This window comes from Epinephelus fuscoguttatus, linkage group LG14 (genome assembly GCF_011397635.1).
Source record: "Epinephelus fuscoguttatus linkage group LG14, E.fuscoguttatus.final_Chr_v1".
Lineage (NCBI taxonomy): Eukaryota > Metazoa > Chordata > Actinopteri > Perciformes > Serranidae > Epinephelus > Epinephelus fuscoguttatus.
The window spans coordinates 7,579,917-7,605,164 of record NC_064765.1 but is presented as its reverse complement, the minus strand read 5'-3'; the positions used below and the strand labels follow the sequence as shown (position 1 = coordinate 7,605,164).

Below are 25,248 nucleotides of genomic sequence, written 5' to 3'. Positions count from 1 at the left end.
CAATATCAGGCTCCAGGCAAAGCGCGGTCACGTTGCGTCGTGACGTTCTAATCATGTCTATTGTGCGTGCGCGCCGGAACTCCTGTTGCCTTCATGTCCTCCTACCAAGCTCAAACTTTAGAGGCTCATATCCGAAATACCTTCAATGCCCAATTAAGTATGTAGATCCGAAAACTATTCCTTCTCGGAACAATGTAATAATGGTGAATAGTAATAAAACTCTTTCTTCATTGTAAGATAGTTTTAATAAAGCCTAAGCCTATCATTTTATATTTTTGTTCACATTTCATTGGCATCTTGCATCTTTGCTTTTTAATATCAACAAAACATGTAGCCATTATGGGCCTAATAAAATGTATTCTCAAAAAGCCTTTCACAATCAACATAATTTAATGTCACCATTAAAGAAGATGTAGTGAAAATGGAGGGCCATCTTAGTACAGTTTATTAGTAGGGCTGTAGCCAATATTGAGTCTACACAAGTTCATATTATACAGACGCTTTAATAGTTCGTCTATTCAGTTAAGGTCTATGTGTCCAGTGGTTGAGTATAGAAGCTTGGGTCTTGGGCTTGTTTGTGAGATATTTGCTGATAAGATAAGATAAGATAAGATAAGATAAGATTTTATTAATCCCACACCAGGGTGCGGGACAAGGAGTGGTAAATAAGGATAAAATATTACAGAAATACAAATAAGATAAAATTATGTACACCTTTCACTTATACAGATACTGTGTATCTTAATATAAAGATATATAGGAAAGTATATAAAAAATCAGTCCCACAGAGAGTCAAATACACACAGAGATGTAAACAGGTACTGAACAATAAATAAAACCATATAAAATGACCAGGAAGTACTTTCCCCCTTTATTTATTACAGGGAGAATGTACAGAACAAGTCAAGGAATACAAGTATACAAGTTTAAGGATTACTATTCAATTTTTCTATCTATTTTAGCAGCTTGAGGTAGTTGGCAAAGTTATTAATTAACAGTGAAAGAGGGAGTATATCCTTTTCACTTACAAGTATGAATGTGGTGTTTACCCAAAATAATGACAAGATAAACAGTGTCTGAAATGTTTGCATCCAAGTAAATTATGTCAGCGTAACTAAATGATGGCGTATTGTCCATTTTTAACGACAGCCATTTGTTATAAAAAAGACAACACTCCCCACCAAGGTTGATAAAAGCCTCTAACTTCCCAGAACGAAGGCTTTGAACGTAGAGTTGTGAAATTTCCGACAGCACTCGAAGGCACCATGGAAGGCGCGCTCCCCTGAGTCTCCGTAGATCTGTCAGTTTCAGGATGTACTACAGATAGCGGGTCTCTGAACTCATCCCGACGCCGCCGGACAAGAACCAACCGATCCGCCCGGTGTGTCCGTTATCTTCTCAACGGAAACACAATTGAGTTTACTTATAAATAATAACTCCACCCGCCGTTATAAGTTGTTGTAGTTTAAAAACAGTTCGGGGTTCACTCTGCTGTGATGCACGGGTTTGTAGCTAGCTAACGTTAGCCGGAGCGAGCTAGCGTCCATCGTCCACTGTTCGGGGGGGAAAGTAGCGGAGTCCGTGTTCCTTCTTTCAGCCGTGTGGGGGGTGAATACACCGGGGTAAGCATGGAGAACAGTAACCGCTTTGTAGAACTGTACCACTATCTCCAAGACCCCCACCTTGTCGCCCGCTTTCAGCGCTTCTGTGGGGTACACGGGACGTTTCCGAGAACCGTCTGTGCGGCGGGTATCAGCGCGGAAGCGGACCGGACTCACTCGCAGAACAACGGGGCTTGCCATCATCACATCGCCGCCGGGGGAAATAAGAGTGAGAAGTCGGCTGGTATCGGAGCAGGGGAAGGGAGGAAAGCGCAAACAGCAGCGGCGGGTGTACGGAAGAGGGGTATTGATTCAAACGTGGCGACAAAGAGAGGGGAGGAAAGTGAGAATCCTCCCCAGAATGGAGCAGTTGTGTCCGGGGCGACCGCCGGGGGAGAGACGTTTGGTGCGGGGAGTAACGGTCGCAGCCTCGCCAGGGAGCCAGAGGAGCAGGGCGGTAAAGCCCCGGGTCCATCAGGGAGCAGCATGGTGAAACCCCTCCGCAAAAACTCTCTAACAGGCGATGCCGGGCAGGAGTTCCTCATCGGGAACCGGTTCCTGTACTACATGTTCACTTTCGGGACCGAGCTGGGCAACGAGCTCTTCTACATCACCTTCTTCCCCTTCGTCATCTGGAACATGGACGCCTTCGTGGGCAGGAGGCTGATCATGGTGTGGGTCTGGGTCATGTACCTGGGGCAGTGCACTAAGGATGTGATCGGGTGGTCGCGACCCGCCTCACCACCTGTCGTCAAAGTGGAGATGTTTTACAACTCTGAGTACAGCATGCCGTCCACACACGCCATGTCGGGCACAGCCATCCCTTTCTCCCTGTTCTTCATGACCTACGGCCGGTGGGAGGTACAGTACATCCAAATTACATCCTCTTTAAGTGTCAGAAATATATCTGAAATTTGAAATGCAGCAGCAGAAGAGAAAGGGAAGTTGTCAGGAGATACTTCCTCCTAATTTCCACGTGGGAAATTGCGAAAGTTCCTCTTGTGATGCTTCACATCATCTTCCTCTATTTGCCTATTCACAATCTAGCAATACAGCCATTATCAACACTGCCACCATCACGCAGTCCCACTTTAGTTGGCAAGGAAGTGCAGGTGGAATTAAAGAGCAACAGGGTGAGGCTGGTACCTTTATTTGGCTGCTTAGGCTACCTTTGCAAGAGAAGTACACAACAGACAAACATGTTTGGGGAACTAGCCCTCTAATTAAAGAGTTGGATCAAAGACACTGAAACAGGATCTGTGGAATAGTAGAACAGCCTTTTATTATACCACACACATTTATATCAACAGCATCTCAAACTACAGCCTTCAAAATTCTATAAAGTTGAATATCACCTCTCTAAAATTACAAATAATGAAGTATAAATAATAAACTGGCAACCTGGGGTCACATTTTGAACTCTAAAAGTTACAGAAAATTAAAGTAATGTCAAAAATAACATTTAAATTAAAACAGTATGGCTGAAATTTTAATAAGGACATAAAAACATGCATAAAAATGCAGCCCTCAGCTTACAGTTTCTTATTCCATATTTTCAGCATATATAGTGACACAAGAATGACTGAAGGGGGTATAGACTTCATACAGATGAACACAGACTTTACATAATGCCCCCCCAAGATACCCAACGATAGTATATATGGGTGCCCGGTGGCTTAGTGGGAAGAGCAGGCGTCCCATATATGAAGGCAGTGTCCTTGCTGCAGGGGCTGTGGGTTCATTTCCAGCCTGCAACCCTTTGCTGTATGTCATCCCCTCTCTCTGCCCTCCAAACTGAGGCTGTCCTCTCTAATAAAGCCAATATGATCTGTAATATCTTCCTACAGAGATGTGCTCACTCACCCACTTTGCTTTCCCTGCCTTGCTCAAGGACACCTTCATACCACAGCAACACAAGATAACATCTGCCAAGTGGCAACTCTTGATACAGGATCACTGAGACCTTGCCCTCCTGAGCCGCGTCATTAAAAATTAATGTGCGGTCGGCCCAGTGGATACAGTGACAGGAGCCATGGCGGCTATTTGGCTGCATGAGCACATTTGCAGACTCTTTAGTGCTTGTACTACAGTGAAAACAAGCTCAGTGTGGGTACAACAAGACTAAAAGTCTGCAGTCTGCAGCCAAGTGACGGTCCTGTGATGCTGTAAGGCTCCTTACGCTGCAGAGGAGAGTGTTTGTAGATGGGTAAAATATGTAGAGGCCAGATCAATGAATAATTCAGCAACAATTTTAATGATATAATCAATTAGTTACTTATATTTTAGCCAGAAATGTCAAAGATCATTGGATCCAATTTCTGTGCTGCAGCAAACTGAACATCTTTGGATTATTTAGTCTTTGTCAAGCAGTTTGAACATGTAAATTTGAGTAATTGTGATGGACGTTTTTCACAGTTTTCTGACATCGTGTAGGCAAAAAAAGACTACAGATTGGCTGCAAAAATGGGCGGCACATTCAGGCAAATGCTAACTTGTTACCATGCTAACATGCATGCAACCTGCCAACACCTGTCTGATATTACAGCTCGATAAGTAACCGTTAGCATGCTTACGTGTGGCTACATGTTCAAACAAACTTCCACCGCTTCCCCAACTTTGGCCAAGTTTATAAAAACTAACTGACGTGTCCAAAATCATCGGAATAACATGCATGCAGGATTTTTTTTGTTTTGTTTTGTTTTAACAGGCCAGTCCCCGTTGGTCTTTTTCTCATCTCCTCCCATTCACTCAGGAGGAACAACACTCCATTGTGTCCAGTCCGTAAAAGCCAACAGAAAGTCTGTGTAGTCCACTTCCATTGTCTCACTGTGCATCCACACTGGGAGGAACGTGATCAACAAACTGCAGGAAGTCTATTTAATTCTCTCAGAACAGAGAGACACAGAAAACTCAACCATTGTGTGGTGGATGCTTATTTTTACGGCAGATTTATGCTGTTTGTTGTAGAGCTGAAATAATCTGTTTATCACAAAGCCCAATGAAAGAAAATTGAACATTGCACTACAGTATTTTACTATTAATATGTAATTATTTTTGTTCAAGTCATTTTTGAGAATTTTGTACCTTCAGACTGTTGAAATGTCAAAACTGAAGTGTGCTCAAAATGTGGACTTTGATGCAGCGGCTCCTGCAAAGAAAAGAACATTTTCCTCACTGATTTGAGGACTCCTTCGCAACAATTATCTGCAGTTGCAGGCCAGAGGCTGCACTGATTACCACTTGTTGTTCCAATTCCAATTTCCATAATGCCCTGTCATATTCTCCAAATTGTTGCTCGATGTTTAACAGTCATTACTTTGGTGTGGGTGGGGAAGAAAAGCCCGGTTCTGAAAAGAAAGCCGCGTGGGATCACTGTATTGTGCTTGAATCCCAGCAGGCGAGAGGGTGAGATTGATTTACGACTCTGCCTCCCCGTCTGTCTGTCTGAGCAGGAGATAAGAAAGCCGACCCCTGACCTCTGAGTGTGGGGCTGCAAGATAAGACAGATTTAGTGTCTGTAGCTCTCTCTCATTTCTCCCCACAAGTCTACTCATCAACCTGAGTTTGAAAGCACACACGGGTGGTATGACATTTCAGAAAAGCTCTAAAATTTGGCAAATAATTTGCTCATGTCTTTGTTAAACACTTTCAGCAACACAGTCTCTCTATTCAAGGTCTAAAAATACGAGCTGCTGACTCGCTGGTGTGGAACACCAGATAAGACCGTCTCACTTTTTGAACCTGATGCTCTCACATTTATTTTGGTCTCACGCGTCATTCTTTAACTTTGCCCCAGCAGGACATACAAGAAGAGTATGGTACCCAGAATTTGGTACCTTTTTTTGGTACTTTTCTCTGTTATAATGAAAAATGCGAATTTTAACAAGCTGCAGGGTGATGTAGTCTTGCTCTGTCTCTTTTTCTTTTTACTCCGCACCAGTCAGTAAGCAATTCTGCCCCTCTGCTCTTCTCTTATCACACCTAGAGTTTAGTCTGTCTGTCTCGCCGATTGCTTGTGTGTCTGCTTGTCTTCCTCTCTTTAGACACTGACAAATACATGGAATAAGTACGTAATTTAAAAACACAATCACAATCAGGCTATTTCAAAAATAAAATAGTAAAGAAAATAGACCAGACACTGACACTATCGGCGCTGCAGTGATAGTTTCGGCTCTCTGGGAAGCCTTTGCTGGCCGTGGAGCTTCATGGCCGGCTTCCTGGCTTCGGGGCCTTTTCGGTACTTACGCCACCCGGACGCGCTGTCACCAGGTATTGGCATTTGGCACTGATTGACTGCTTAGGACTCAAAAAGTTTGGAGAGTGACTTAGAACATTTTGCTCTTGAAGATTTCGGACTTGTGTGTGACTTGCAAAACTTTGTAGCTCGTTCATGAAATGTACACAAAGTTGATCTAAACTTGTGTGTACGCACAAACTAAGAACTTTTGTCGGTTTAATGAACTATTTCTTATTCAAAAAATTCACAGACAAGAATAGAATTTAAAGATTTAGGTTATGAAAAAAATTTGTTCTTGCATTGTGCAAAAATAGCAATATAGTTCTCTACCACTACTACTCTCAGTTGCACACTCTCAATGCCTGCCTTGTTGTTACAAATAAGAACCACATATTGTCCACACTGCTGACAGTTTCTGCATTCACACGTCAAAGGGGTGGAGGGTCAAACATGACATTTCCCCGACTTGACATTTCCCTATATTTCAGGGGAGTGGTGTACGAAGAAATGTCTCACGCTACAGAATTACTGGATATCTCCTGACATGACTCAGGATCAATCAATGGTGTAATGAAATGAATATACACATAATTTATTATTCTAAAGTGTCAGGAATCATAACATTCAGTTCAGAGTCAAATAATATGGAGATATTAAGAGATAACTCTTAATTCTTGTGACCAGAGCAGGATGTCCTTCTCATCTTTTGCTGCTTGCTTTGAGAGTTTTCCCGTTGTACGTTCCCTGCCTCAGCTGACTTGTCTCAGCAAAGCAGGAATGCGTGGAGTCGGATGGGCCACAGTGAGACAGTCCTCCTCCCATCCCTCCTCCAGCTCAGACAGTAACTAGAGCCAGATGTGTCTCTCCCTATGGAAGATACTGGTAAGAGTGAAACGAGGGAGGGGACCAGGGACAGAGCAGAAAAGAGCAGCTGAAGGAGAGAGAAGGCAAAGGAGAGGGAGGAAGTAGATAAGAGATTAGATTGATGACAGGAGATAAAGCAAGATGAGGCTACAGGGCAAGAGATGGAGAAAGCATAAGGGAGAGAAGTGGGGATTAATGCAGAAAGTGAGGAAGGATAAGAGGAGACAATAGACATAAGGGCAAAGAGAGGAGAGGATGAGAGGTGGATTAAATCAGTATAGGGATGAGAGAAAGATGCAAAGGAGACAGAAGAATCTAAGAGTTGCTCGACTGAAAAATGAGACCAGAAAGACATCGTGTGATATAAATTATCATCACGTCGCCCAGCAGAGCCAGAACAGAAAACATTATGGCAAACAGGCTTTGTGTGAGACTTCCTTTCCCTCGAGCAGGAACATTAGGCGGGAACAGTGCAGCTTTTTCCTGCAAACATGAGTGAGTTTCACAGTATAGCATTTCCTAACTCCAACACTGAGTTTGACATTGTGTTTTCAATCAGATTGCAATCATATCAAACCAAAATCTCGTCTGCTGAATTCAAAAGAAGGAAAATAATGGTTGTTTCTTAAGAGCTGCAGTAGTTCTGATTTTTATGACGTCTTTCTGGCGTTGACATCTGTAGCTGCAAATGTGTGAAGCTGGACTTTGTAGTTACCAAATTAGACATCTCGTAATAAGTAATTAGGCCTCGTCTTTCTCTGCCGTGTTATCTGCTGCCAACGTACGAGGGATATTCACAACTTTGGTTTGTGCGCGGCCTCAGACAAGACTAATTTACATCTTGGCAGTGTTGAAAGTCAAACACAGCACACCCTGGGAGCTGCGTGGTTTGGGTGTGTGTGTGTGTCTGTATGTATGTGCAGTCACATATCACGTGAGGGTGCACGGAGCAAATCCCTACACTGAGGCTAACATTCAATAAGCAGTGTGCAGAGAACCACAAGCCACACAAAAAAAACACCACGTCCATAAAACGTTGCACGAAGCAACCACTGCAGCACCGCCGCGGTCACAGGCGCGAGGCCAGAGCGAGGATGCAGACACGGCCGTGGGACCCAGTGATACATACTGTGTTTGAATATGGACACAGGACTCTGTTTGGGCAGCATCTCCACACATGGTTTCCTCGGCCCCCCACCCCCCCTTCTCAGTGTTGATCTGAGGCATGTCAGGTGGCTGCGCCTGACCCGACTTCACAGCTAATCCACACACAGAAAGACGCCTGTTTCTCAACCAAAACCCTCCCTCTGCTCTGACCTCATTCTGAAAAGAGATTTAAGTCTATAATTGACACTTAACAGTGAAGCCCTGTGGTTAGAGAGACACCTGTAGGAGGTTCTCACAGGAGCTGTCTGACATATTTCATGCAGCAGCTTGTGTCTTGTCACGGCTAATGTCTTACTCAGGTATATGTGAATGCCTAAAATGTAAATGCAAGATTAATGTGGAGAATATGAGAGTAACATCTGTACCTCCTGTATGCCAACTGCTGCTAGAAATTAGTTTAGGGAGTGGATTTTAAAATGGAAAAATGGTTAGGGAACAAGAATCCACAGCCACACTAGCTGCCCTGAGCTAAATGCTAACGTCATTGTCACTGTGATCATGTTTGAGCATGCACACATCTCCATTATATTTTAAACCCTGCACAGCTCTTTTCATTTAAAACAGATATATATATTACATATTTTTATTGCAGTTTTCTACATATTTCTGTTATAATTCTTGACTTTTGCAGTACTTTTTTGTTTACTCTTATTATGTTTATCTTCTCTGCCCTGCACCAGAATACCAAGGCACATTCCTTGTATGTGAAAAATTAATGGATTTGTGATTTTTAATGTTCACGCCGACAGTGACTATGTTTACATGCACAAAATATTCAGGTTTTTTTGCCCTTACTTCGAAAAAGGCAAAATTTTAACTAAGCTCTTTAGATGTCCATCAAAAACGAATATACCACTAATATTCCCCTTTACATGCAGTTAGAAATTAAAATTTGTGCACTTGCCACTGTGGCTGGTCGCTTCCAAAATCTACCAGTCATGAAATACACTACTCTTGTTTTTTTTTTTTTTTTTTTTGGCTGGTGAAAGAAGCTAATCGAGCAGCCACTTGCAAATGTGACCAGTATTTGACTGGGGGCTGCTGCTAATCTCCAACTAACATGCTGTTTATCACATCAAAATATAAAAAACTGAAACAGTTGGAGCCGCTTCTCATTTTGCTTCTTTGCATCAAAATTGAATTTTTTCAAAGTTTCCTAACAGTGACCAACTTGTTGTCCCATTAAATCATCAAACTTCTCAAGCCTGTGTGGAAAAACTGAAACGAGCACAAAAAGATAGATAAATAATAAATGTACCAAACTCTAGCACAAGTTTTGATAATTTTTTGAACTGGGCAGAAAGCGTGGACAAATTATACGCCAGTGAAAATATGTGATTAGTTTTATTTACTTTTCCATGAAGCACGAGCTGTGTACGCTGCACATACCTTTGGATGAATACAGGTCAATCTGAGCTGTAGTTATTTATGTACTTCACAAACAACTTCTTGGGGCAGATAAGCAGCCATTATTTGGAAGAAAGGTTATCTCTGTGTCACAGGAATACTTGGAGGCTGGAGTTCAGCAGCCACCGCTGGCAGTAAAACATCTTTTTATCCATCAGGCTAATGCAGGTTGTAAAACGGCTCTTATACAACATCGTTACGGCTGTCTTTCAGTTTACTGCATGTGTCATTCCTGTCACCTTGAAACACTGACTGCAGGAGGATTTCAACAAAGTAGATAAGTTGACGTTACATGTGTACACACTCTACAAGGACAGCAGGGTTCATGAAGTGCAGATGGAGAGGTTGAAAGTGATGTGTGTCTTTATATGATGCTTGCAGTGTAGCTGAGACATTAGCTTCTCAATGGTGCAGCGCATGCATTTTAAATGAGACCTGGAGCATTTCATTTTAACTATATGGTTTTAAACATTTAGTAAACAGCTGAATATTGAGATAAGTGTTTATTAAATACTGCATTTTAAGTTGTACAAATATTTTTCACCCCACATTGCAGTATAAACTGTGTTTGTGTGAGGTAGTGACATATAAACATGTAATAAAGTCATATCTTAACCTTATTTGCAGCCTACAGCTCTCAGTAGACAGCAGTAGCGCCTTATCCCTGTTAAATTACCAGCTCCATCAAACCGCTCTGATGCAACGTTTCCCCCTGAAGGCTGGAGGTGTGGGAGTCGGTGAGGGTTTGGGATTTGTCCTGTAATTCTGGTCTGTGAGAGGAAATCTGAGCTGTCTCAGCAACAATGAAGAGAACAAAAGGGTTTAAACAAGTGTGCAAACCTCAGCAGCTTTCATCTGACGTCTCTCTCTCTCTCTCCGGGCTCAACTGTCACTCATTTTCTTTTTCTGTTTTTCTTCCTGCGTTCACACTGCAGACCTGCATGTTGCAGCTCATATCTGACCTTTTTTAGCACTTTAACAATCAGTTAGTAAAGACATTAGTCAGTTGACAGAGAATCTGTATTATCAGGCAATGGTTTTGATTATGTGATTTATATTTAAGTGATTTTTTTTTAGCTTAAATACCAGTTTTTACATTTGTTTCAGCCTCTCAATTGTAATGTGAGTTTTTCCTATTCTCTGACATGTTACTGACAAAATGATGAAATGATTAACTAAGAAAAGAAATCTGAAATTGATCTGTGATGAAAACAGTCATTAGTTGCAGCATGAAGGCTTTTGGACACCAAGTCCTTTTTAATCTGTCATCTGAGAAAAAATTGTTCCACACAGAAACCTTGCACACTTAGTCCGGTGCCTTTAATTGCTCTCTTCGTTAGGGAAATTTGCAATACGAGGCAAAATGAAAAGACACATTTCCTCCCTTCTTCTCGCTTCTCTCCAATGGAGCTACCTCCCGGGCTGTCACCACTCTCTGCCTACATTTCGCATTTGGCCTCATGAAATCATGCTGTACGGCCATTACACTCTGCTGTAAGCATCATTGTTACCTTCCCTTTGTTGTGAAAGATTTCAAGAACATTGCTTCCATCTACCTCATCTCCTTGTTGACCCTCTGTCCACTTCGGCCCTGTTCTTTTCTCTTGTTGCAGATAAATGTATCCAGATGGTTACGCCACATTTCTTTTATTGCATCTTGGATGTGAAAAAACACAGAAAATTGAACTTCCTCTAAAAAGCTTCTTGTTCCAGAAGGTTCAATGACAGATGAAAGTTTGGGAACGATGTGTACATGTGATTGACACACAATGAGGTCTTACATATTTTTAAATGTGCAACAATTTTGGACAAACAATATGGACTTGTTGTGCAAAGGCCTTTAGCGTGAGCCAGAGACTTTGGGATGGCAGGATGTTAAGTGTACTTCAGGACCTCTAAACTGCAGTTGTGCATGTTGAAACACGTGGGTGGCACTGAGTGCCTTTTGTTTGTGACTGAGCTTTAATTTTAGTGGCTGCGACCAGCAGCTCTATCGTACGCTCTGGTGGTTGGTTGGTCAGTCAATCCACAAAAATCCCCCACCCTTTGGTGGCCACGATTTTTGCCCTAGGAGTCTGAAATATGGCGCAGAGGTCAAGTGTGTGTGCGTGGAGGTGTGTGTTTGTGAGTGTTAGTTCCCCCTGGTTTTGTTTGTTCATCATGCTGATGTTGCTCTGACAAGCTGCAGGCCATCTAATAATGTAATAATTTATTTTTGAGTTAAGTGTTGCAGCGGTTATATTGTGAAACCATATTCCATGGTATGAAAATTGACAGTTATCATACTGTGTACATTGCTTATCTATGGTATAAAAATGCAGCCGGAAAGAGAATAAACCCTACTATATGTGCGCATCTTCACTTCTCCTCGACTGCCTGTCAGACTTGTTACACAAACTTCCGTTAAAAATGCTTTCAAGTTTCAGTTTTTAGAAAGTTTGTGTTCAACGAATGATTCCTTTAAAGGTCATTGTAACTAATGATGTTAATCATTGAGTAATACTGTATATTGTGAGACTGTGATATTTTCTGAGATGGTTACTGTGAAAACCTCACAGCCTGAGTTACAACCCCACGTGTAGGTCTCATGGCTCACTGGATTTGATTTTAAGCCATATATTCATGTGACCCAGATCCAAACAGAGGAACTGGGACTGTGTGCAGCCTTTCACAGTTTGCACTGATTAGAAAACTCAGGAAATTTGAGTCACATGAGAGGAAAACAATCTGACTGTGAACACTTCATGCTGCAGTGTGAAGTGAACCCAGCCTCTCTTTCCTCTCCTGCTACTCCGCCCTGCTGCAGGACGACAAGTTCATCTGATAAGGAAACAGCAGAATTGCTGAAATATTTATGAGGTCCTTTGTATCCAGTGCACATTATATCCACGACATCACAGCAATGTGTTATCGAGGCTTGTTACAAGCTGTACGCTCAATAAAGACTCCAGCATGCACAATCATGTTGTTATCACTGTAATCACCAGATCGGAGCAATAAAACAGGCAGGAGTGTGATAGATGAGCTTTGATGCAGAGACTCAATAACAAATATATGTATGTGTGTTGCATAATGGCAAAGCCAAAGCAGATTAGATTTGATATGCATATAAATGTATACAGCTTCAACATATTAACTAGAGATGCACATAGTCAGTTATGATGTTTTAAAAGTCTGATAGGCCAATTCAGATTTTTTTTGCCAATTCCAGTAATTCGATTGTGTGTTCATAGTAAAACACTGACTTTTAAATTGCGTTTATGTTTTCTCCAAAGCTGCACCAGGTTACAGGACATCATCTCACTATCACTTAAACTAAAACGTGCTCCAGGTCGCTGGACAGAGCTTTTGTGCAGATAAAATGCATCTGAAATGAAGTGCAGTATATCCAACTTTATCTAATGTTTTACTTTCCTAAAAGAAAACAGGTGCAACAGATTTATATTCAAATGAATTATTCACATATCAGACAAGAATCAGAGAAAATATTATTCTGGACTGTGTATTAATGCCTATTACATGGAGTCAGCTGTATATTATCTATCTAAAACCATGTATTTATTGTCTGTTTATTTATACAGAACTATTTATGATGGTGTGTGTCCAGTAGGTTATATATTAACTACTGCTGTTGCAGTGAGCAGCGTTTTCTCACCTCCTGCTCACCTGAAACTGTGTGCATGGTGCAAGAATTAAGGACAGATCCCACGCTGATGAGAAAAGATGATGGTCTGAATAAGTTGCCAGATTTGTCCCTTGTCACTTTTTAGAAATAAAGTCAATAAGTGAGGCTGAAAAGTCATGAACGAGGGGGTGACAAAGCATCGCTATTTAGCAACCTGGGAATGAGAAGGGGATGGAGCAGCTATAACATTAATAAATTACTGTCTGTGCCATTGTGTGCTTGATGTAAAACATCGTGCAAGGCACTGGATTGACTCTATCTAAGACTGACTGGCCTGTCACTGGTCATTGTCCACCAAGCTAAATGTCAGCCGATTCGGGTCACCAGTCAATCAATTGGTGCATCTCTAATAATAAAAACATTTTGCACTCAATGCCTAAAGGTTCTCTGCGGGGTTATCGCATTGTGTCTATACTAGAGGTCTAACAAACATGTTTCCTTCCTGATAAAAGCTGCAGTCAGTGTTTCAAGTTTTTTCTCGGGCTTGAACTTGCTGGTTACAGCTTTACAAAAATGAACATTTACTATTATCATTGTAATTCAACACTTGAGGGTATTTTCACTGATGATCAACCAAGAGCAATTTTACAACACTACTCAGGGCTCTGTGATTAAATAACTAACATTTTATGGAGTTATTAATTAATCAAAAAGGATGTTCATTAGAAGTCATTTCCATTTTGTCTGTAATTCTGCAAATTATAAGACTGCATGATTAGTTTAATCTCCCAGAGGTGTGTAGTTGTGTTGATCAGCTTCTCCTGTCACCTCCACAGTACCCGTTCACACTGGGCTTCAGCTTGGCTCTCTGCTGGTGTCTGCTGGTCTGTGTCAGCCGAATCTACATGGGAATGCACTCAGTCCTGGTATGTCCCCACACACACACACACACACACACACGCAGATGGTGTCGGCCTTGCCACCTGCAGTGCCAGTTTGTTGTCATCCCGTCCGTTTGAACACGATAGCTGACTTGTGGGAAACAGTATCTGACCAGCAGTCACTTCAGCTCCAGGACCGAGCTGGCGTTTGGCTCTGGTGTCAGCAACACAATCACCTGTGTAACAGTAGAGGTGCAACGCACAGAACAACCACACATGTTTACAACACAGATCTGAAAAAAAGGGACATATGTGGGAAAATAATTTGGTAATTGACCAGGTTTGTGTGACAGATGCACACAGAAAGGTTTGGAAGACTTTACCCTCATAATCGACACACAGCTGTGTATTTTCTGTGGCCTCAGATCAGTGTTGGGCTCGTTACTCTAAAAATCTATTACTGATTACTCATTACCTTTCACTTATTAGTCCCTGGCCATAGTAATTTGTTACACTACTCATGATATTACTTTCCCATTACACCTCTTAAAATTGGTTATTGCATATCTCACCAAAATTCAATTCAATGTCAGTGGTAGGCTGAGTGTAGCTAAGGCAAGATTAGTCTGAGTGGGTGGAAGTTCACTGCAAAGATCAGCCTCTCATTGGGCAGAACGAGCCACCCGCTGAAGTCCCGCCCTACCACCTCCGGTTGCAGTTTTCAGTACGTCCTTTACTAACTTTTGCGGTGTTTGATCTTGTGGAGATCTAGCCATTTTTCTGCCATGGTTCGCGTCCTGTAGGTGATATTTTTTTGGGCGTGTTACACCAAAACCTGTTTCCCCCCGGCAGTATTTTTGCAAGCGCACCGTTGCTGTGGCACCGCCAAGAACGATTGTGATTGGTTGAAAGAAATACAAGCAGCCGGGGCGTTTTTTTCTCCAATCTTAAAGTGAGAGTCGGCCCAGTCAGACCTTTCTTTTCTTAAGAAAGGTCTGGTGAGCGAGACTAAGGCAAGATAGATTACAAATGTTTCTGTCTTCTGTTGCCCATTACCGGTATCTTCCCGAAGCTCTGTCTCAAAGACAGAGAGTCACACTTTGTAGCTGCAACTGTCCACAATTTAAATCCAGTTTTGGTTGTTTAGCCAGTGAAGGACTACAGCCAACCTTCGTGGCTGAGGACGGCTCACCTTTGGTGTGTTGTGTTTCTGGAGCTTCACATTATTGTGTTAGCCATAGTAGGCGTCCAGACCGGAGGTTTGAGTTTGTGTGATTTGCAGGGGAAAGAGTTTTAGTGCAAATAGCTGCAGCAATAGTGTTCTTGACATCTTTCCTTCCAAAATCAAAGTAATAAAATAGTAATAGCTTGCTGCTTTGTGATGTGCGTACACAGTGTGACACATTCTGAAACCCACTGATGCGATTGCTGTATTTCAAGTCAGTAGTGATGTGATTACAAAAGTAAAGCTATAATGAGTTGTTTGCAGCAAATGGTTGCAAGCCGGAGTCGAACCTGCGACCGCTGCAGCGAGGCATCGCCTCTATACATGGGGCGCCGGCACTATCCACTACGCTACCGACGCCCCAGAGTCACATTTTCACATCAGCACAGCTCTGCCTGCCAGTGCCCTCCTCCATTTTTATTGATTATCTTAGTTGACTGATTGGTCAGTAGTTCATGCAACATGTCAAGCTGATGGTGAAGTTGCACTCTGTTCCAGTCTTAGTGCATGTTGTGGTAGTGGAGCATTGATATTCCCCTTTGATCTGTGGATCAGTTCATGTGTCACAGTGATCTCTGCCCAAGGTAGGAGCTTTTTCACAGCTTTCAGTCAGTAACTGAGCTTCATCAGCTGATGACTGTGGAAACAAACATCACACGTGCATCATTCCGCACAGTGAAACTCAAACATCCAAGCGAAGCAACAAGAAGCAAATAATTTGGAGTGGAGAGCAACTGTCTGTCTTTGTTGTGTTATTTGTGTGGTGTGACCAGCAGGCAGGGTGTGAAACAGGAAACCATTCCACCCGATGATTATAAGCAGGAGGTGGAGTCTGAACTTAAGCCTCCAAACAATAGTTTTTCCATGTGGATAAACCACCTCCAGTTTACCAACATCTGCCAGGTGTCTGCTACTCATTTACACCCGGCAGGGGTTGTTATTACTGGAGGAATGTGACCGAGACAATGTCTGTGCACCACTGTGTTTCTGTACAGTGTGTCAGTTGTTCCCTCAAATTACTGTTTAATTTTAAGTGCATTTAAATTTTCACACAGAACAAAGTTGATTTAGGCTGAAATGTTGATGATGAAGGAACCAATTGTAGTTTAATTAGTTTAATTTTGTTTCTTGGACCTCTGTCTTGTCTTTCTTTGGGGTTTTGAGCCGAGCCTCTTCAGCTTCTACCTTCTACCCCCACAGCTCATCTGAGCATTGTGTCCTCAGCATGCTCGGGCCTGTGTCTCATTCTCCGTGCAGATTTAAGTAGTGAAGACAATAAATGTCAGCTTCTCTTAGCTCTTACTGAGGAATATTCATGCCTGCAAAAACTTGCCCCTTCATCCTTCATCTACTGCTCTGACATCAACAGACTTCTGCCGACAGCAGAGTTTTGGTTTGATAAGATTGCTGCCCTACAACACAGGTATAGTCATGAAAAACATAATGTGACATCAATGAATGGTTGTGTTTACTCCTGGGGCAGATGCATAAACAATGTGTACGCACAAAAACCATGCGTACGCCTTTTGCCATTCATAATCTGGCATTTATAAAAGAAAAATGTGTGCACTTCACACATTCTTCAGACCATGCATACACACAGTTTCGGCTGAGATAGCTGGGGTGATATGATAAAGAGCGGATTAAGTATTAGTTGAGAGACAGAAATAAAATGTTTTTAGGTTGTTTGGCAACTTCAGGGATTCGATTATTTCTTTTTGCAGGTTACGTTCTGAAAAATGTGAATCAAAGACACATTTATAAAGTTGATCTTAAACTGTTTATGAGTGATACATTTCAGCATTAATTTTACTTACATTTGTCTCCCTGTTAATTGTCATTTAGTTACATACCATGAAGCACTTTGTAAAGCCAGTTTCCACTTGAGCACTGTGAATGAATCACTGATCATCCTTCTGACGTTTGATAATGATGATTGAGGTTTTGCCACGATGATGGTTTGCTGGAATGTGATGAATTAGTTGTACAGACAAACATCCACAGCCATGTGTAATGACAGCTGCTCTGGCATGGTTGGAGAACCTCACCGATGTAACACAGTCACTAAAATTGCTCTATCGTTACTGTTTTTCTCACTGGCAGGTCTAATGAGTGGTAGAGGGGCACACGTGTCTATATACAATCATATGTTTAAGGGCGTATCTATTTATGGCGAACTGTGGGTGTGGAAATGAGGCTTGTGCCCGTGCACCCAGCGCCATAATGATCAAGATTTATAAAACAGAATCAGGCTTTCAAACAACTTTATAAATCTGACGAAAAGAATGTGTGTGCATATTTCTGCCTTTGTGCGTACACACAGTTATAGTCATGAATCAACACAGGGTTGTGTGTATCTGGCCCCAGGTGTTCAACTGTATTAGAAACCTTCCCAAAGTCTGAGTTGCAACCTACACATGAGATATGAGAGACTCTGAAGAGGCGACTATGACATGGGGTCACCAATTTAAGTGAAAGCAGTAGATAAAGCAAAAATTTATCTGTAGAAATTTTGAGTGTGCTCACATCAGTGCATTTTAAACAGCCTATTTGTATAAAGGCCTTTGTCTTAGTAACGTGCACTTGTAATGTTTTAGTGGCTTTAGTGAGATTTAAACCCTCTGGACAGCATCTGCAGAGCACAAACAGAGCACCACGTCCAGGAAATTATTTTTATGAACCTATAAACTGCTACACTGAAACAAGAACATTAATGAACCAGCTGTTGTGAATGAAAGTAAAACTGCTTCCCTGCAAGTCTCCCTCTGCCCTCACACTAAGAAGTCCTTGTATTTGAGTGGGAAAGTTCATTCTTTGCCACTTTGATAGTAGCTCAACAAAATAATCTTTACTCAAGGTCCTTTTTCCTAAGCTTGTCCAGAAGCTTTCAGCTGCACCTCACAGTCCTAACCAGATGCAGTTGGACCTTGAGTTAGAAATAATAATAATTGAAGATACTCAACATCACCTTGCAGGCAAAGATAGAGAAAATAACAACACATTCATAAAGTCAATGAGATAAGGAATACAGTAATATGAAAATAAAAAATAAAAATAATAACTTCACATCAAATAAATAATCAGCAAAAAAAAGTTTAAAGAGGGCGGTAGAGTCGCTGAAGGCTCTAGACCCCATGGTGGTCAGGCAGGCTGGTGGGACAGTGCAGTGGATGGAGAAGGAAGACCTGAGAGTGCGGATGGGAGTGTGGATGTGCAAGAGTTTGGGGAGGTACAGAGGAGCTAGGTTGTGTATGGCCTTAAAGGTGAGGAGTAAGACCGGGGTGGGTGATATAACACACTATGTATATGGGCCTGATTTTTATGTCAGTAAATAGTGTCTGTATTGATTTTCCAGGAAAAGTGCTGAATCTTAGTACACAGGATGTAATAGTACATAAAAGATTAGATAAGACTTTATTTATTGTGACGGAAATTGTTATATAGCAGTTGCAATACAAAGTGGGAAAGAGTTCAAATATATATATATAGACAGCAAATAAAACAAAATATTAACAATTAAGATTATCAGTAAGGTGCAAAGACCAAATCTACACAGTACTGGAAATGTAAACAGGTTAACAGTGTCATAAATATGACTGAATTACAGAAGGTGCAATTTAAAATTTAAACGTGCCGTATTGCCCTCTCCTACTGGTTACTTGTTATCTACGGTGGTGATTAGGGTTGCCCCCTAATAGTTGACCAAACTTTAATAAACCACAAAGGCCATTAGTCAGCAAGATTTCATTGGTCCCCTAGTCACAGAAAAAACAAACGTGAAACTCCATCAGGAGCTGCACCTTGTCAAAATAAATCCAAACCTATATGACTGGACCATGTTGGAATTTAATTTGAAAGGACAGACACAGGAAGTGTCCACGCTCAGCAGTCAGACAGGAGTCAAGTTAATTTCCAGGGCTGGTACCTGCGGTTATTCCACAGGCTAGTTAACAACATGTCGGGCAGGAAATCCAAAGTGTGGGATCATTTTGAGAAGGTGAAGGACGAACCCAAGGTGATATGTAAACTCATCTTCATTGGTCGACTACAAACATGACGTATCATCTGAAACATGGAAGTAGCTACATGCCCATTAGCCCACAGCGTCATTAACAGGCGGCTCGCTCAGTGTGTGACGTGCACCTGTAGATAAAATATAGGCCTATATTAATGAAGGTTCATTAGTATGGTTTTGTATTTCTCTGTAATGTAGCACAGTGTTAACAATGTTACTGATACTATTCTTTCTCACACCTTCAACTCACACCACCAAAACATATCATTTAATCATTAAATTCATATCAGAAACATGCAGGAGACTAGCCGACTAATGGACCTAAATGACGACTACTGGTTGACTAGCAAAATTTTTAGTCGGGGGCAGCCCTAGTAGTGATGGACCATTTCTGAAACAGGTTTGTAGTTTGTGTTAGTGCCTCAAACAGGCCTCCAATAATCCAGTCAAACTATTTGGATTGATAAAGACACTAATCTAATACAAATTGCCTCCTGATTCCACATGCAGTTCCTCCTCAGACCTCCAGGTGGTTACAGACCTGGTTTAATTCAGATAAATTGTTTTGGCTCATACGTTATTTTTTATACATTAATCCTCTGCCAAATAATTCAAACAGTCACCGCAGCTGTGTGTGTGGGTTCTTCTGTCCACGCGCTGGTCACATTAACCCCCATATGGGGTAATTTCATTCACTGGGAAATGATGTCAGTCCTGGTGCACTTGTAGGGCTGGGCTGTCTGTCTCTGTGGCAACAGTTTCCGTGGTCACAGCTGTGTCGGAGGGATGTCGGTGATGGATGGCGGTGTGGGTCCAGCAGACGTTACGGTACACTGGCCACCCTCCCAGACAAACTTTAGAAGGTAATTCCACATCAGAGACGTTCTTAAAGGGCTTTCTGTGGCTGCCCGCAGGTGGTGTTGCGGCTGAGACCTCCACCTCAGGAACCACATGCACATCTGCCGGCTCACGCTGCTTTATGTACCACGACTCTCCATCTGTGACCATCTCATAGAGAAATATTCTTGTTGTCTCCCCAGATAAACAAAGCCTGACCTAGAAAAGATATATAAGCTGATTAATTCAGCAGTTTATTAGATTAAAATTCAAAGTGAGTAAATTATAGAACACAGGATGAGTCATCCTGCGACTCAGGGCACGCCTTGTTTGTGCTCACATTTAACCAGATTCAAGTGCATCCCAGAACTAACAGTGACACAACTGTTGGCGAAAATCAGACATCAGAAATCCCCAGGGAGTTTACTACTGTGATTATGGTGCTGACACAGTGAGACATCACTCAAGTCCTCATAATCTCAATGAATAACATTCACGAGTAACAAGACTTAACATTTCAGACATCTGTAAAAGTTCTTAAAATGTGTTTACTTTCATATGAAAACACACCTTCGAATGCTTCCCTGGCTCCACGCTGCTTCAAGAGTTTTCAAAACGTCTAGTACGGTCTGGATACAACTTAAAAATCTGTATCTGAGTGTAACTTATCAAACTCCTTTTTTTCCTCAGACAGTTCAGGGGAAGTCTGCATAACACAAGACTGTGCATGTTGTAAATCCAGCTCCAGCGTTTTCCTTTTTATTCTTAAACATGATAAGAATGACAAAATTCAGCTGTGGTTTAATATGATTAAAGCTTGGATTCAGTGAGATTTAATATTTTTGCTTGTGTATTACTTTCAAACAACATTTTGTAAATCTAAATTTACTGCCACAACTACTACGGTTAAACAAGTTCAGTGATACACCAGGTATGTTTCTAGCCATTCGTCAAGAGGGCTAAATCTTTCAGTGAAATGCTGGACATTGTTTACTTCAGTTCCAAGTAATAGTGTCATCCTCCTAAATTTGCTGTTTCAGCAAAGCTACGTGGACATACATGTCCATGTCAGTAACTACTTTTTAGAGCAGTGGTTCCCAACTGGTGAGTAACTAACTGACAGCTACTGGACAGAGACAGCAAACTAGCTTGACAGCATGCCAAATGAAAGTATGACGCTGAATGTATTAAACTGTGTGGACCTTGAACTAATCACTAAGGAGAAATCTGGACCTTATGGCTTGACCAGTTGGGAAATATTCTACTTTACACTTCACTACATATTTTTAAGAGCTAATATTACTTTGCAAATTCAGATTTTACAAACACAGTGTGTAAAGCTGCCAATATCTGAACGTAAGAAGCTGCAATAAGAGTATTTTGGGGTACTTTTAAAGTATTTTTCTATGAAAAATGACTCAAACCAATTAGTTGATGACTAAAATAGTCACCGATTATTTTAATAGTCGATTAGTCATCGATTAGTCGACTAATTGTTGCAGCCCTACTTCAGTCTTCTTAACTTAGACCTGTTGTCCTCATTCTTGGACACTTTTTGTGCCATCTGGTGGCAGTAAGACCACAATACACTAGTCCATGTAAAAACAAGATGGCAGCCATCTCTGCCAAGTCAGTCTGCAGCCGATCCTGACACAAAAGTGGACAAGGTCCAAAACCTGATCACATTTTATGGTTGAAACTTGTTTATTTGTGAATAATATTGTTCGTAGTTTGATATGGCAACAAATTTGACCAATTTTATCTACAGTAACAAGCTAAGGAACTGTAATTAGGAAGTACTCGTTTGACTTCGGAACTTTATTATCATCTCATTTGAGGATACTGGGACTTTATTATTGTAGGCAATGTTTAGTTTTTTATATTTATCAGGTCCTATTGGTCTCAATTAGCTAGGAGAAATTAGGAATGCATATGAAACAAAAGTTCAGGTCTCACAAGGATATTGATATGTCATTTATAATGATCAGATATAACACTGACAGTAGCCACTTTGCATTTTACTTTTACTTTTGAAACTTGAAGTATGTTCTGTTGCTAAGACTTTTACTTAAGTAAAAAAAAAAAATCATGCAGACTTTTATGTGTAATAAAGTATTTTTATAATGCTGTAATGCAACTTTTACTTGAGAAAAAGATTTGGATATTTTACCACCACTGCTGTAAAGTCTGCAGATGTATTTTGTTGGACCTAATGCATCAGAGGGTGTAACAACTGTCCGGTCACTAAAAATATCACATGCTCAAGTGCATTGTTTGTCTGTTTACTAACAGCGAAGAACTACTTCACCACCTGTTTCCCTCCTGCTAAGTACTTTTACTATTTCTTCCTGTTACAGTTTGTAGTGCACAGGTCTCGCAGCCCTTTCCTCTTCCTCTTCCTCCTCCTCCTCCTGTTCCTGCATGTCACCCAAAACATGAATGTGACCACTTGTGGTCCTGTCTGGATAAAATCATCTGTCTACAACCCAGAAACTCCTGCTGCTCCTCCTCATTTTCATTTTCCCCTCGCACTCGATCTCATGAGGAGGTAAATAGTGTCTGCAACCATGGCGACCGTTACATTTCAGCCCAGGCCTATGTTTTCACTATGTTTTCCTCCAGTAACTAGTGATGTCAGATTATCTGTAGGATCACAATAATCCCTTAACCTCTGATCTTCCCTAAAATTTCCCCTTAAGCAAGCTGAAAGAAACCATATTTTTCCACACTGTCTCTGCTTTGTCCAACGCTTCAATCAAACCACTTGTAATATGGTGAACTTTTCAAACCAAAGATGCTCTTTATTATCCTGGCATCATTACATCAGCTCGGAAAAATCCCTGTAATCCAGACATATTTGTATCTTTGGAAAGTTTGGGATCTCTGCTTGACTTAAAACCAATTCAGTGGGATGGAACAGTCAGTTTTAGCTGATGGGCTTTAACATTGAACCTGAATTACTGTAGGCTATACTTTTCATTCTTTAAAAAAAAACTTTGAACTTTACCATCTTTTTTTAAAGACTTACTCTTACAGAGCTAAGCGCACTGCAGTGAACCAAATTGAAAAATGTACAACCTCTGCCCTGTTCATGAGCATTCTCCACACTCCAACCTGTCATCCAGTCTCACCTCAGCAACCTCAGAGAGACTAAAACAGGAAAAGCAGGTGCAACAGGAGGAGAGGCAAAGTAAACAAAAAGGCATGTGAGAGCATCACATCGTGCATATCTTAACCATGAATAGTGTGAGGTCTAATGAGTATGATTGTAAGAATAACACCTGTTTACTTTCACAGGACACTTCTTGCATTTGTTTAGACGTGTGTCCCATCTGTGTTTTAAATGCCAAAGAGGGCCTGAACATTTGACTTGAAAGATGACAGTGCTTCTCTGATTTCTTTCCCCCCGCTGTCCAAACTGTCTGCCATTTTCCCCGTGAGTTTCTCCTTCACCGCAAGTTAATTAACTTCCGTTCACATTCCTGTCATTTATGTGCGGAGTCATGTGTGACTCTGGTTAGTCAGAAACATTTAGCACCAGTGTATTGATAATGTACTGCAAGAGGAGACATTATATTCCTGTATCAATATTTTGTCCCACCCCTCTTACCTAAGGATGTACAGAAAACAATCAATCAGTTCCTTTGATGCTGAAGACAAATTAAAAACATGATGATCCTCAGGCATGTTATGGGGTCAAAAGAGCATTTTTTTATTCTTTCAAAGCAGATTTATGGATGTTTAATTGTGAGATAATATCTTCAGAAAATGTCAGTCAGCCTGGATCTAGAAGATATGTGTACCATGTCTGCGTGTCCAGATTTGAGAGAGTTATAGCAGGAGGTTAAAGGCCCTGACACCAAAATGATGGTCTGCCATTGGTCAGTGTTGGGCTATCTGTGAGGGCATGTCGCACTAGGTTTTGCAGTGTGTCCCGAATTGTTGGCCCTTGTCGGCCCTTATCTTTTTTTTGTCAGATTCAGCATGTTGACTCTGCGACGGAGGCGATAGAGTCTGTCGGTAAATAACGTTTGTAGCCATTGGGCCGAAATGGTTAGTGATTGTTTGTGTTATTGTTCGTTAGCGCATGGTAAATATGCTTTGCTCATTCAGCACAGGGTTGTGTTATAAATGTGCAAACTTGCTAACTAGCATCTTTAATCCGTCCTGTCAGTCTTCTGTTTTCCCATTTTGAGTGACGAATACAAGCTATCATCACCTGCTGCTATGGGGAGTTATTTCCTCTTATGTAAGGAAAGAATGAACATGCTGTTTGCCCATCAGCTGTAGTCTTTGCAGTGTGTTCAAGTTAATCTTTTGGCCAAGACACAGGCGACGTGAGGAAACACAACAGTCGGCTTTAGTCGCCGCTAGTTCTTTGATGTTGGTTTGGTGTGTCTGGGCCTTTAGAGCAAAAATCACCACAGGCAGCACAACAGCTTCATGTTTTCTTTAACCACCACATAACAGCATTCAGGTCGAGACCTCAGAAGTGAAGTAAAATGAGATGGATTAAATCTGTTGGTCGATAGAGCTCATTCCCACCCTGTAAAACAACAGTCTGACGTCTCTTCTGGAGCCTCCACCGTCAGGCCATACAAGGACTGTTGTGTTTCAGGGAGTGGAGCCTGAACACATAGTGAGCCATTAGCAGTTGGCTCTGCCAGGCCTGCCAGTCCCTTAATGTGATCTGGAAATCATCACGCCCAATGGAACTACTTCCTCTTTCTTTGTTCTGCAGGAAGAGCTCGGAGACAAAAAGCTGTTCTGCTACTGATGATGATGATGATGTTGTTGACATCTACAGACCTTTTCACCAGACCGCTCGCTGAGAACTTTCACTCATATTTTGTGGTTTTTTTCCTTTTTAAAGGCTTTTTGTGCTAATTTATGTGAGAAGTATATTTTAACCCTTATTGTGTTTGTTTGGCGAGCACTGGATCAACATGACACTCGATCACCTTCAAACTGTTTTACACATTTCCTATTAAAGATAGAAAAAGGAGGCAAATTTGAGTCAGGGCATTTGTGCAAATTTGACTTGCGGTTTGTACATTTCGTGTTTATTCACCCCAAATACTCAAAGTACCGAGTAGCTGTAAGATAGCTAGCAATATTTGCTTTGGTCAAGTGAGTGTTTGTTTTCCGTTCAGCCTATTTTTGATCTCAGAAGTCAAAAGAAATCAATTTTTTTTCTGTCATTTACCAGAGGGTCTCTTCAATCATTGCCATGGTAGTTGACGTCCAAGTCTGTATTCAATCGCTTTGTGTTTTTGTCATGTTCTTGCACCAGTGAACTGGCGGAGGACACTGACACAAAGTGGCAATTGTCAGACATGATTGAGGCCAGCATCCTCAGCTCAGGGATTGACCTCAAGAAAGCAATTCA

At 41.5% G+C, this 25,248-nt stretch overlaps 1 protein-coding gene across 2 annotated transcripts in view; it reads left to right on the top strand.

Moving 5' to 3' along the window:
* Window positions 1-1,294: 1,294 nt before the first annotated feature.
* sgpp1b (sphingosine-1-phosphate phosphatase 1b) overlaps window positions 1,295-25,248 on the top strand; it is a 35,879-nt gene continuing 11,925 nt past the window's right edge. For both annotated transcript variants that reach the window (XR_007450949.1, XM_049596740.1), the window contains exons 1-2: window positions 1,295-2,462; window positions 13,738-13,827. Coding sequence is in view for 1 of the 2 variants with exons in the window: in XM_049596740.1 (XP_049452697.1) it covers window positions 1,629-2,462; window positions 13,738-13,827 (924 nt within the window). In the remaining variant the exon portion in view is untranslated. The remainder of the gene's footprint in view (window positions 2,463-13,737; window positions 13,828-25,248) is intronic.